A 13,054-nucleotide genomic window follows, 5' to 3' on the forward strand; every position below is an offset into this window, starting at 1 on the left:
TTAGCTGATGAATGCACAGTTTCACAGCTAAGCAAAGTATGGTTTTGTAGCATATCCACCTCTACATACCTCATGGTGTATAGCAGTGTTCCGTCATCCTGGATTCGAAGCAGTTTGTTTGGCATTGTCATATTATGAGCCACAGACTTTTTCCCATTGTGAAAGAAGGTATCTGGAGTCCAGATTTTGCTAGCCATTAAGTTGTTTAGTCGAAGGATATTCATAGGACCTTTAAATTTTAAACGCTCATCTTTCCATTTTTGTCTAAAGAAAACATCTATTGTATATTCCTGAAATAGAAAATGACAATTCCTTTAAAGAACATTTTAGACATACTAATACACTATAAAATTCAGGAGAGACTATAATCTGAGTACTTAAAGAAAGCTATATTGAGAGAAATATACACATCAGAAGATCAGTCCTCTAAGTTATCAGGAAATGTTGCCTATCACAATGGACTAGACTATGTGTGTCTCCATAATTAGCTAGACATTCTTGTAAAAGAAAAGAACAGATTTACTTTGTCTTCCCCTGTCAGAGAAACACTCCCACAAAGTCACTGCATTACTAAGTGTGTCCTGTAAAGGTGCTGTCTGATGGTACATGCATGGACAGGTCTGTATGAGTCGTTTTTGGCTATCTTAAGAGAAACTGTGCAGGAAACTAAACTGCAGTAGCATACATAGATAAGTAAAAATAAATAAATAAATAAATAAATAAATAAATAAATAAATAAATAAATAAGCCTTAAAATGTATTGTGAGACCTGCAGGGAACATTTTTTCTGTTGACCATCAAGTTATTGAATATCGTTTTTTTTAATTCTTAATAAATGGTGATACATCATGTTAGCCATGTATTTTTAGTGAATACATTAAAAACAGCAAATGATGACTTTAAAAGTTTATTAAATAAATTGAAATACAAGAATTTTAAGATTTGACCACTTAGAGTCTGAAATTTTTCCAATAATAGTCATGTGAAGCATCCCTATGCTATCAGTTTTCAATATTTTGTTTTATCTAAACTCTGAGCTTCTCACTCACTTTCTCACATACCTTATCCCTATTTCATATTTTCATTCTCTCTCTCTCTCTCTCTCTCTCTCTCTCTCTCTCTCTCTTCTCTCTCTCCACACATAACACATACACACAACTTTTAGATGAAATGCACACAAACAATGGTAATTATTATTACTGATAATCTGTTAGATACTAGTTTTTGTTACTGCATATATTTGTGCAGTCACGTACAAGTAATATAAATGTTCCATTATACATCTCAAGTTGGAAAATCTGAAACAATCCATTGTATATAAAACCAAATCATCATATGCTTGAAAATAGGCATTTTAGGAAGCAATAGCCTCACTTAAATAACGTAATAAAGTTCTATTATATTAAAAGACCTATATTTATAGGTTCCTTATGGAAAATCCTACCATTTGAACAAGCATCAATCACAAGAGAGTTGCCTAATGATGCATCAAAATATCCTGGAGATGATAACACTCACAGATCAGAATGGCAAGAAACTAACAGTGGCTCTGGGCTATGCTCTTAAAATCCATGAGAACATTCCATAATACAATCTTACCATCACTTTCTATGACCTGGATAATCACTTTTTAATGTGGAATTCCATTTAAATGGAAATAGAAAAACAGCTAGAAATAAGTTTTTGCTTTATAATAAGCATCCATCCAAGTTTTCCTTTCCATTAGCAATGCCTAAAATTCTCAAACATGCGGCATTTATTTTTGGAGGGAAATTGAAGTCCTTTTGAACCTTTGCCTTAAACATCGAATTTAAATTGTCTGCTTCTAGAAAATTAAGGTAACTTCATTTTCTTTTATGTTTCTGGGGTTTTATATGCTTATTGATGTGGTGATCATATTATGGAGACAAAACACAAAGTATTCAAAGTTAACAAGCACAGTTAAAGGGTAGCTTACAAACAATATTTAAGTACATTGCTTGTCCTTAAGACTTGATAGTATACCAAGTGTGCCCAGCAAATCTATCCCACAAGAATAGTATCATTGTTTCTTATTGTTTTAGTTTGTGTTTTTACTTCTGTGAAGAGATACCATGACGACTACAACTCTTATATAAAAAAAACATTCAATTGAGATTGGCTTATATTTCAGAGCTTTAGTTCATTATCATCTTAAGCATGGCAGCATGCAAACAGAGACAGTATCAGAGAAGGAGCTGAGAGTTCTACATCTTGATTCTCAAGCAGTAGAAGACTATGTGCCACACTGGTCAATGCTAGAGCACATAGATCTAAAAGTCTGCCCCCACAGTGGCATACTTCCTCCAACAAGGCCACACTTCCTAATAATGCCACTCCCTCCAGGCCAAGCATCAAACACATGAGTCTATGGGGGCCATTCCTACTCATAACACCACATTCCACTCTCTAGCTCCCATAGGCTTGTAGCCATAAAATAATGCAGAAATGCATTCAGTCCAACAGACAGGTGGAATTTATTAATTTTAAAGTTTACAGACATCTGCCAGGAGGCACTATGCATCATTTATACTAGCGACGTAAATAACTCTCACAATATTTTAGGGGAGGGTTGAAAAAACAATGTTTACAGTGAGATTGTGACATTGACCAGTTGGAAATGGAGAAAATATTTAAGGGAAATAAATATGTCTATATTGTGAAACAATATTCCTATATAGTGTTTTATGAGAGTAAAATGAATCCAACATGTACAGATTTGATAAGTGGCAAATTCAAGAAAAATGGTTCTTCAATGCCCAGGGGAACATCTCTGAGAATGAGGAAACAAAGGAGAGAGTCTTGAATATTCTTTTGCATAATGGTTTAAATGTGTTTGGAATATTATTAATTAAGTTTTTAGTGCAATATAGATGAGTTTCTTTTTATGTCGTGTGCTTCTTATAGAGGTAAAAAAGAACTATGTTATACACCAGGACAGAATTATACAACATGAAATAAATGTATGCAGAGTCTTTAGGAGTAGTGAAAACAAATAAGAGACATATCAAGGACATTATATAAAAGGAATCATAAAAGGAAATGAATTAATATTTGTGTGTTTGCTTATAGAAAGTATATATTGAAAGAATATTAAACTATCAGAAGTTTTGAGAAGCACAAAAATATAAACAATGTCAAATAGAATTAATAATAAGGAAGTCTTTAAATTAGAGACTAGGGAAAATTTTGTAGCTTAAAAGAATACCCATTTATTTTTGGTCCCACAATCATGAAGCATTGTGGTGTATCTCTTCTGGGCTCAGGTTGATCTTAGCTGAATTTGCCTTGGTGGACCAGATAGCCACTCAAAAGACTAGCATCCCATGTGAAAACAGGAGTAGTTCAGCTTGACTTCAAGTGTTTCAACATTCCTCATCCTCCTCCAGGAATCATGGGTCAGAAGAGTTTACTCTTTCAGAACAATGACAAGAATACACACATACACACTCACACACACACACACACACACACATTCAAGTTATTGTTCATGAAGTGTTTCTTGACAGTAATAAGTTATACACTTCAGTTAGATAACAAGTAGAATTAGAGACTCTTTTCTTTGGGAGATAAATATATAGTTAAGTGCAAAAGACACAAAAGTGTCTAAAAACTGGGGCCAGGATTCAATCTTTACAACAGAGGACACTAGACTTTTGTGTGGAAAATGCTAAAAGATGCATTAGATCAACAATTTGAGTACATCTGCAGGAATAATTTGAGGACAACTGAACCCTAAATGAAATTTACAGTTTCCACCTTCCAAGCCTAGAGATTCATAAGACTATAACTGGGTATGTTTAACATTAAGTAAATGAACTGTGTAGATGGAATTTCTGTCCCACCTGGTACCACAGCCTAAATGGTACCAAATAAACACACAGAGGTTTAGATCAATTTTAAACTGTTTGGCCAATGGCTTAGGCTTCTACTGGCTAGCTCTCTCTTAATTAATTACCCATAAATACTAATCTACATAATTGTACATGGCCTCATCTTACTGGAGAATGCCAGCACCCTATCTTCCTGGTAGTTACGTGGCATCTCTCTAGTGGTCCCTCTCTGCCTTTTACTCTTCCAAGAATTCTCCGTATCTGCTAGCCCTGCCTATATTTTCTGTCTGGCTAGTGGCCAATTAGTGTTTTATTAAACCAATAAAAGAAACATATATTCATAACATACAGACAGGACATCCCCCATCAGAACTGTATCTAAATATAAAGCAATACTGTAATCAGAAGCAGTGTAATCCATTTAGAATGGTGGTATGTGAATTGTTGTAAGCATATTCATTTATATGTTTATGAAAATTAGAATTTTCATCCTTCTAAAACATCCACATCTATACATGTATTTAAATATAAAGGATGTGTGTGTATATGTATATATAAGCCTTTACATGTGTACATATAAAAAGATTTATATAAAGATTTGTCAAATGTAAACCATAGTGTATCATCTCCTGTTAGGGATGACTGGCAGTTTTCCTGTACCTATTATATTATATTATGATTTTGTATATAAATTCATCCATAGAGAATAGGGGGCTACAATGGGGAATAGTTGGGGCATGTGTGTCCTTTAAGTGGACTGTGAGATTGCCAAGTTATATGACTTTTGATTAAACTAAATTGAATTAAGTGGGAATGAATTAAGTGGGAACAAGTTCTTAACAAGCTAAAGTTATCAATGATGCTATTCAAATTATAGGTTTCCATACACTGTTTAAAGCTAAGTCTACTTTTAAAAACTAATTAATGAAAAAAACAAAACCATTGCAAGTAGCATGCCACTTTAAAAATCTAAGCATCTGGAATGTGAAGACAAACATCTAAAACTAGAGAATAGGTGTTACAAATGTGCATAACAAATCGGGAGCCAGCATCCACTGCAGAGTGCACACAAGGAAAGCACAGTTCAGAAAAAAGAAAACAAAAAGAGCATGCACATTTTAGCACTCCTACAATTGAAATAAAAGAGAAACAGAATCAATGACAGAGTAGCAATGAGTAGCAATGCAGAGATGAAGGGCCACACAGCTCAGGGTTTAAGGGGAAATTCTTACTTTAAAAAAACAATCATTTTTCTGGATGTGATAATAAAGTGAGTAAACATCTGGTTTCTAAGTTTTTTATGGATAGAACCCAAACAAGTGTGCTGTCTACATGTGATATTTCTGCAAACACTAAAAGTCTCCATTTACATAGCAAACTTCTTTAGTGTTATTTCCATAATTTGTCCTGCAAACAAGAAAATCACTCTCTTCTGCACAGTCTGCTACATAAACGCAATTTCAAGGACACATTAGCTTAGGGAAAACAATGAATTCTTTATTGCTGGAATACATTAAGTATAAGTCAATGCTCATAACCAATTTCTGGAAGATTATATATATTCCCTAAAATATAACAAATTTGTAGTACTGATCCCTAAAAGATTTCTCACTTACTTGAAATCACTGTGTTTACAAACACTAAATTTATTTCATTGTCCCCTTCTTTTTCTAATAAAGTCAACCTTCTGCTGAGTAAATTCTAATCATTGTTATTTCTCCCACAATGAAGAAAAATGTGGATTATGAACAGATATATAATTACTGAAAAACCGGAAACATACAAGAATATTTAGTCTCAGATTTGTGAGTTTGTATTTCACGTGAGTTAACCAACAGATGTAACTATTAAAATCACAAACATCTAAAAAGGTAGGCAGCCCACAGAATGAGAAAAGATATTCACTAATCACACATCTAACACAGGGCTGATCTCCAAAATTTACAAAGAACTCAAGAAGCAAGTCTCCAAAACACCAAAGGATTCAATTAAAAAGTAGGGGAGTGACAGTCTACAATCCCACAGCCAGAGACTCTGGGAAACAGGGAGGACCCTAAGAGAGATATTCATGGTATCCCAGAGAAGGTGATTGGGACAGGATCTCTTGAGTAGACTGGGAGCATGGGGAAGGCCGGAGGGAGCTGGAGAAAAGTGAGGGGGAGAAAAAAGGGGAGAAGAGGGACATGGGGGAACAGGAAGGTTGAGTTGCGGGAAGAATAGAAGAGAGCATTTGAGAGATACCATAATAGAGGGAGTCATTATAGGTTTGAGGAGAGATCTGGCACTAGTAAGATTTTCAGAGATCTACAAGGATGAAACCAACTGGCAGTCTAAGCAATAGTGGAGAGGCTACCTTAAATGCCCTTCCCTGATAATGAGATTGGCGACTAATTTGTATGCCATCCTAGAACCTTCATCCAGTGGCTGATGGAAGCAGAGGCAGAACAACTAAGCACTGAACTGAACTCCTGGAAACTAGTGGCAGAGAGGGAGGAGTGATGGGAAAAGTGGTCAAAACTGGGCAGGTGAAACCCACAGAAACAGCTGGCCTGAAAATGGGGGAGCTCATGGACCCCGGACTGATGACTGAGAGACCAGCATGGGACTGATCCAGACCCCCTGAATGTGGATGTCTGTGAGGAGGTCTCAGCAATCTTTGGGGCCTCGGGTTCTAGATCAGTATTTATCCCTGGCTTTCAAATGGACCTTGGGAGCCCATTCCAAATGGAGGCATCCTCTCTCAGCCTGGATACATGGGAGAGGGCCTAGACCCTGCCACAAGTGATATGACAGACTTTGGAGATCCCCCATGAAGGCCCTCATACTCCCTGGAGAATGGAGTGAGGATTGGTGGGGGGGATGGAGGGGTTTACAAGGGAGGATGGGAGGGAGAGGGAGCTGGGATTGACATGTGAAGCAAGTTTGTTTCTAATTTAAATAAAAAAGAAGGGAAAAGTTATAAAAAAGATAACAGATCAATGTAGGCTTAGATATGAAGAGGGGCCCTTTGTGGCACAGTAATGGTGTGGCTCAAAATTAGTACAGCCATGTGCAAAATAGGATGGAGTTCCCTACAAAAAGACTGGAAGTGTATGCATCAAGAAAAATATTCTTCTTTGTACACCCCAAAAAAACTTAATTACAAAATCAAAAGTTAATATAGTGGTTCAATATATAAAATGTACCTCCCTTTTCTCTCCCCCCATGTTCCCAATTTTCTCAGGGGTTCAGTGTTTATCCCTAGTGCACAAATGGACTTTGAGAGCCCATTCCCTGTGGAAGGATACTATTGCAGACCAGATACATAAAAGAGGGCCTAGACCCTCCCCCAAATTATGTGACAGACTTTAAAGATCACTTGTGGAAGGGCTCACTATCCTTGAGGGTGGTCAGTGGGGGCATGAAAGAATGGGAAGGCTTGGGAATGGGGGGATTGATATGAAAAATAAGAATTTTTCTTAAAAAAAGACACTAAAGTAAAGGAAAAAATATATAAAATGTATACTAAAATCAGTCTGGTAAAATAGGTAGACTGGCGAAATTACTGCCAAATAGATGATTATTTAATGTTTGTATTTCAGCTGAATTTTGGAAAATATAATAATAACAGAACCAACATGCCTGAACTTGAGAAAGATGAAAGGAGGTAATATATGGAAATTTTCTGGGAAAAAGTTGTATATCAGGGAAGGTACAATGGCACAGATTACCTTTAAGGTGTTATCTATTATTTCAAAACACAGCAAAGATGTGGGCTGAAAACAGCTATTATTGACAAAGCAGAAAGCCAAGGCTAGGGGCTATATAGATGCCTCAACAGAATGCTATCTAATAGCTGGCTGTGTGTGGACTAAATTCATTTTACAATTAGCAATAATAAGAGGAGAAGTCTCATGTATGCCCAAAATTTACATAAAAGTTGTCTATAATACAAACAAAATTGATTGTAAGGTCAAAATTACCAGTAGAATCAGACAAACAGATATATATATATATTTGTTGCCACACCATCCCACATGCCTGCCCATCCCAACTGCCATGCTCTTGCCTCCAACTTGTTCATATATCCATGTCTCAGGTGCAGGTGCAGGTTATCCTGGTCAAAAGAATAGATGAAGAACATCTGTCTGAGGAACAGGTTCAGGTCACACCAGTCAGAAAAATCAGACTCCACCCGTCAAAAGAACATATAGGTAAACTCAGTCAGACTCACTGCAGGAGCAGAGAACAAATATGTCATCAGACAGGCTACCTACCCATGGACTTCTTCCACTTTCTCATAGACTCTCACCCATAAACTATGCCCAATCCCCACTCCCTACATCATCACCATGTCCTATGCCCCAATTTGAGTGAAAGCATACTTTTGGAAAAAAGGCCAAGCTACCATTCAGAATTCCAGCCCCCAACTCAGAAGGATACATCCTGCTGGCCAAGAAATCAGGCAGGCTGCCAGAAATTCAGGCCATAAAGACTAGAAGACCAAAGAGGAAACAGAAACCAAGGAAGAAACCACCCATCCAACAAAGGCAAACTCAGAAACCAGTACCTAGACCTATAATCATACCAAACCTAGATGCCTATATGTCACTGTAAGAACATAATCAACAACCAAACTAGTATGTCAGCACCAGAGTCCAGCTAATCCACTACTATAAGTCTGAATATTCCAACACACCTGAGACACAAGAAAATAAACGTAAAACCAACTCTATGAGGATGATGGAGTTACTTTAAGAGGAAATTAATAAATCCCTTAAAGGAATGCAGGAAAACGCACACACACAGGTACACACACATGCATGCACACATAGACACATGCATGCACACACAAAACAATTGAAGGAAATGAATAAATCCCTCAAATAAAGCCAGGAAGAAAGAAACAAAAAATTGGAGAAAATGAATAAGTCCATTAAAGGAAGGCAAGAAAAAAAAACGAAACGTGGAAATAAATAAATAGAATTAGTCAAGACTGTGGAAATGGAAGCAATAAAGAAAACACAAACTGAGGGAATCCTGGAAATGGAGAATCTATGTAAGCTAACAGAAGTAGAGATATAAGCATCACCCACAAATTATAAGACATTGAAGGGAGAACCTCAGGCATTGAAGATATAATAGAAGCAATAGATACATAGGCCAAAGAAAATGTTATTCTCAAAATCTCTTAACACAAAATATCCAGGGAACCTGGAATACTATGAAAAGATCAAAAGCTAAGAATAATAAGAATAGAAGGTGAGGAATCCCAGCTAAAAAGGCCCAGAAAATATTTTTAACAAAGTCATAGAAGAAAATTTTCCTAACCTAAAGAAGGGCATGACTATAAAGGTACAAGAAACTTACAGAACACCAAATATATCAGATCAGAAAATAAAGTCCTGTTGCCACTTATTAATAAAAATTAAGTATAGAGAACAAAGAAATAATATTAAAAGCTTCAACAGAAAAAGCCAAGTATCATATTAGAATTATACCTGATATCTCAATGGAGACTCCAAAAACTAGAAGGGCCTGGACAGATATCCTGGACAGATACTAAGAGACCATAGATAACACCACAGACTACTATACCCACCAAAACTTTCAGTCACTAAAGATGAAAAAAACAAGATATTCCATGAAAAAGTCAAGTATAAACACTATCTACCCCAAAATCGGCCCTACAGAAGTTACTAGAAGGACAATTCCAACTCAAGGAGGTTAACTACACCCATTAAAATAAAGAGAATAAATATTCTCACACCACCAAAACACAAAGAATGGAAACACACACATAAACAACCATCAATTCCAACAAGATAACAGGAATTTACAATCATTGGTTATTAATATCTCTCAATATCAGTGTTCTCAATCCCCCAGCAAAAAGACACAGGCTAACAGAATTTTTGCAAAACAGGATCCATCCTTCTCCTGCCTACAAGAAACCCACATCAATATCAAGCCCTTTACACCCGAAAGTAAAAGTCTTGGAAAAAGGTTTTTCAAGCAAATGGACCCAAGAAGCAAGCTGATGTAGCCATTATAATATTAACAAAATAGATCTCCAATCAAAATTAATCAAAAGTTATGGGGAAAGATACTTTACACTCATCAATAGAAGAATCCATCAAAATGGCATCTCACTCCCAAGATCTATGCCCCAAATACAAGGGCAACCAACCAAGGTTGTAAAATAACCACTACTACATCTTAAATCACACTTTAAACCTTGCATATTAAGAGTGGTAGTCTTCATTACCCCACTCTCACTAATGGGATGGTCATCCAGACAAAACTAAACAGACAAACAAAGAAGCTAACATAAGCTAAGAACCAAATGGGCCTAACAGATGTCTACAGAACATTTTAACCAAACACAAAAGAATATATTTTCGTATAGTGAATGTTCTTCAAAATGGAGCACACATTCAGTCACAAAGCAAGTATCAATGGATAAAAGAAAATGGAAATACTTCCTTGTATCCTATAAGACCAACACATATTAAAGCTGGATTTCAGCAACAGAAACAAGAGAAAACCTACAGACTAATGGACACTGAACAACTCTCCACTGACCGATTACTGGGTCAAAATAGAATTAAAGAAAGGGAATAAAGACTTCCTAGAATTCAACAAAAATGAATGCACAATATACCCAAACTGGTGGGCCAAAATGAACATAGTGTAAAGAGGAAAGTTTATAGCACTAAGTAATTACATAAAGAAATTGGAGAGAATGCTCAACAGAAGACTTTCAAATGGTCAAGACACTTAAAGAAATGTTCAACATCCTTAGCCATCAAAAGGATTTTGCGATTTCACGTTTTACCTGACTGAATGGCTAAGATCAAAAACACAAGTGACAGCAAGAATGTGAAGTAAGAGGAACTCTCCTCCATTGCTGGTAAGAGTGCAAACTTGTATTGGAAATCAATAGAATAGTTTCTCAGAAAATTTGGAATCAACCTCCCTCAAGACCCATTCCTGGGCACATACCATAAGGATTTTCCATCCTACCTCAAAGATACTTGCTCAACTATGTTGGTATCAGCTTTACTCATAATAGTCATAAACTGATAACTACCTAGATGTGCCTTAACCAAAGAATGGATAAAGAAAATGTGGAACTTTTACATTTACACAATGGAGTAATACACAATTGCTAAAGAAAAGGCATCAAGAAATTTGCAGGAAAATGGATGGAAATAGAAAAACTATCATCCTGAGGTAAACCAGATTCAGAAAGACAGACACAGTATGTACTCACTGACAAGTTGATAATAGCCATGCTACAATTCGCAGCCTCAGAGAAGCTAAGTAAAAGGGGGAAGACACATGGAACTATCTGGAAGAGGAAACAGCTAAACTTTGATAGTGGACTGGGAGCAAGTGGGGATTGGAACAGGACAGATCTGGTAGGTGGAAGGATTGGAGGGAGAGAGTACTGGGGGAGACACTGAAATTGGAGAGCATTTCAAGGTGATGTAGAAACACAGTGCAATGGAAACTCCACGGAATCTACAAGAGTAACCCTAGAAAAGACTCTAGTAATGGGAGTTATGGAGCTTGAAAGGGTTATCCCTCTAACCACACAAGGCTTCCATTGGAGAGGCTTGAACACCAAACCAGCCACAAAATGTTTGACCTACAATTTGCCCTGCCTTTGAGATGTACTTTAGTAAATGTGGCTCAAAACTTGTGGAAGTGGCCAACCAATGACTGGTCCAACTTAAGATCCATGCCAGAAGAGAGAGCCCACACCTGGCACTGCCAGAGAGTGGATAGCCCAGAAACCTAGGATAGAACTGAACATTATTGGCAAAAAGTCAGATATTATTCCTAAGGATATTCTGCTGTGCTCGTAAACTGGAGCTTGTCATAATTGCCATCAAAGAGGCTTCATCCATTAAGTAATCAGAGCAGATGCAGAGACCCACAGTCAAAAATTAGGCTGAGCTCAAAATCCCACTGAAGAAGGGAAGGAGTATTGCAGGAGTCAGAGGTGTCAAGGATACTACAAGAACAACGCTCACAGTCTCAAAAACCCAAGGCTAACAGGGGGTCACAGAAACTGAAGCAACAACCACAGAGCCTGTATCTGTCTGACCTCTCTAAATATGTTATGGTTGTGCAGCTTGGTACTCTTGTGGGATTCCTAACAGTGGGTATGAGGATGTCTCACTCTTGTACTTGCTTCTGGAACTCTTTTCCTACCAGGTTCCCTTTATATGAGGGCATGATCACAGTCTTATTGCAATGTGCTATGCCATGTTTAGTTGATATGCCTGAGAGGACTGCTCTTTTCTGAAGGGAAAAGTAGGACTAATTAAGCTGGGGGAGAGGGGAGATGAGGGAGAGGAATTGGGGGGGCAGGAGGGAGTGGAAAGTGGTCAGGATTTTCCTAGGCCTCTTTCTCTTTGCCTCCATTCTGTATGATCCAGCAAAAGAAGAAATGTAGGTGGCAGCCATTTCCTCAGAGGTACATTCCCCATGTGTGTTGAGGAGAGGAGATAGAGAGTGCACAGGAAACTGATGTATTCACTGCATTCATTAGTCTGACCTCGCTTAAGCTGTGGGAGCTGCTGTCATAATGTGAGAGTGTTCTGAAATATGTAACATTCCTGAATCTGGTCAATGAGTTTCTAAAACCCTTAGAATATTGTCCAAACAGTCCTGTAGCCTCCAGATCTCTTGTGATTGTCTCCTTGCTTCTCCAGTCTTACTGTAGCAGCTCCCTCGTCACTTACAAGCATACACTCACACTGAAGTGTCAAGTCACATCTCCCTTAGCTGATTCATTGATTTGTGCCACCCTTACTCTTCTTCTTTGTCAGTTCCCTACATTCGATCATCTCCTACGACGTGCTGAAAGCACAGTTCACAAGTTTCTTCTTCATGACTAAGTCAACAATATCTAGAAAACTGCCTGGACCACTGGAAATAAATAGTAATTATTCCATGAATAAATGTCTAATGAATGAATGAGATAAAATGTAGCAAATGAAATGGTCTATAAAGATTCCTAGCAATGAGATCCTGAGCATATGAGAATATCATTGGTAAAACGCAAGAAAATAGTGCATCAGTTTCCCTTTAAACAAAAGTCCTAACCCTTTATTGCACAGATGAGAAGTATATGATATGTGCATGTGTGTTTTCATGTTGGTTTCATGCAACCATTTTCAATGAATCTCATCACAGGCATGAATGTGAAT

General features: G+C 37.2%; 1 protein-coding gene across 7 annotated transcripts in view; it reads right to left on the reverse strand.

The window, feature by feature from the left end:
* Positions 1 to 13,054, reverse strand: part of Gabra2 (gamma-aminobutyric acid type A receptor subunit alpha2) — a 164,969-nt gene that overhangs the window by 54,459 nt on the left and 97,456 nt on the right. For all 7 annotated transcript variants that reach the window (XM_040747156.1, XM_040747160.1, XM_040747158.1 and 4 more), the window contains one exon: positions 70 to 290. In XM_040747156.1, coding sequence (XP_040603090.1) covers positions 70 to 290 — 221 coding nt within the window. The remainder of the gene's footprint in view (positions 1 to 69; positions 291 to 13,054) is intronic.

This window comes from Mesocricetus auratus, unplaced genomic scaffold (assembly GCF_017639785.1).
Source record: "Mesocricetus auratus isolate SY011 unplaced genomic scaffold, BCM_Maur_2.0 Super-Scaffold_100006, whole genome shotgun sequence".
In the NCBI taxonomy this organism is placed as follows: domain Eukaryota; kingdom Metazoa; phylum Chordata; class Mammalia; order Rodentia; family Cricetidae; genus Mesocricetus; species Mesocricetus auratus.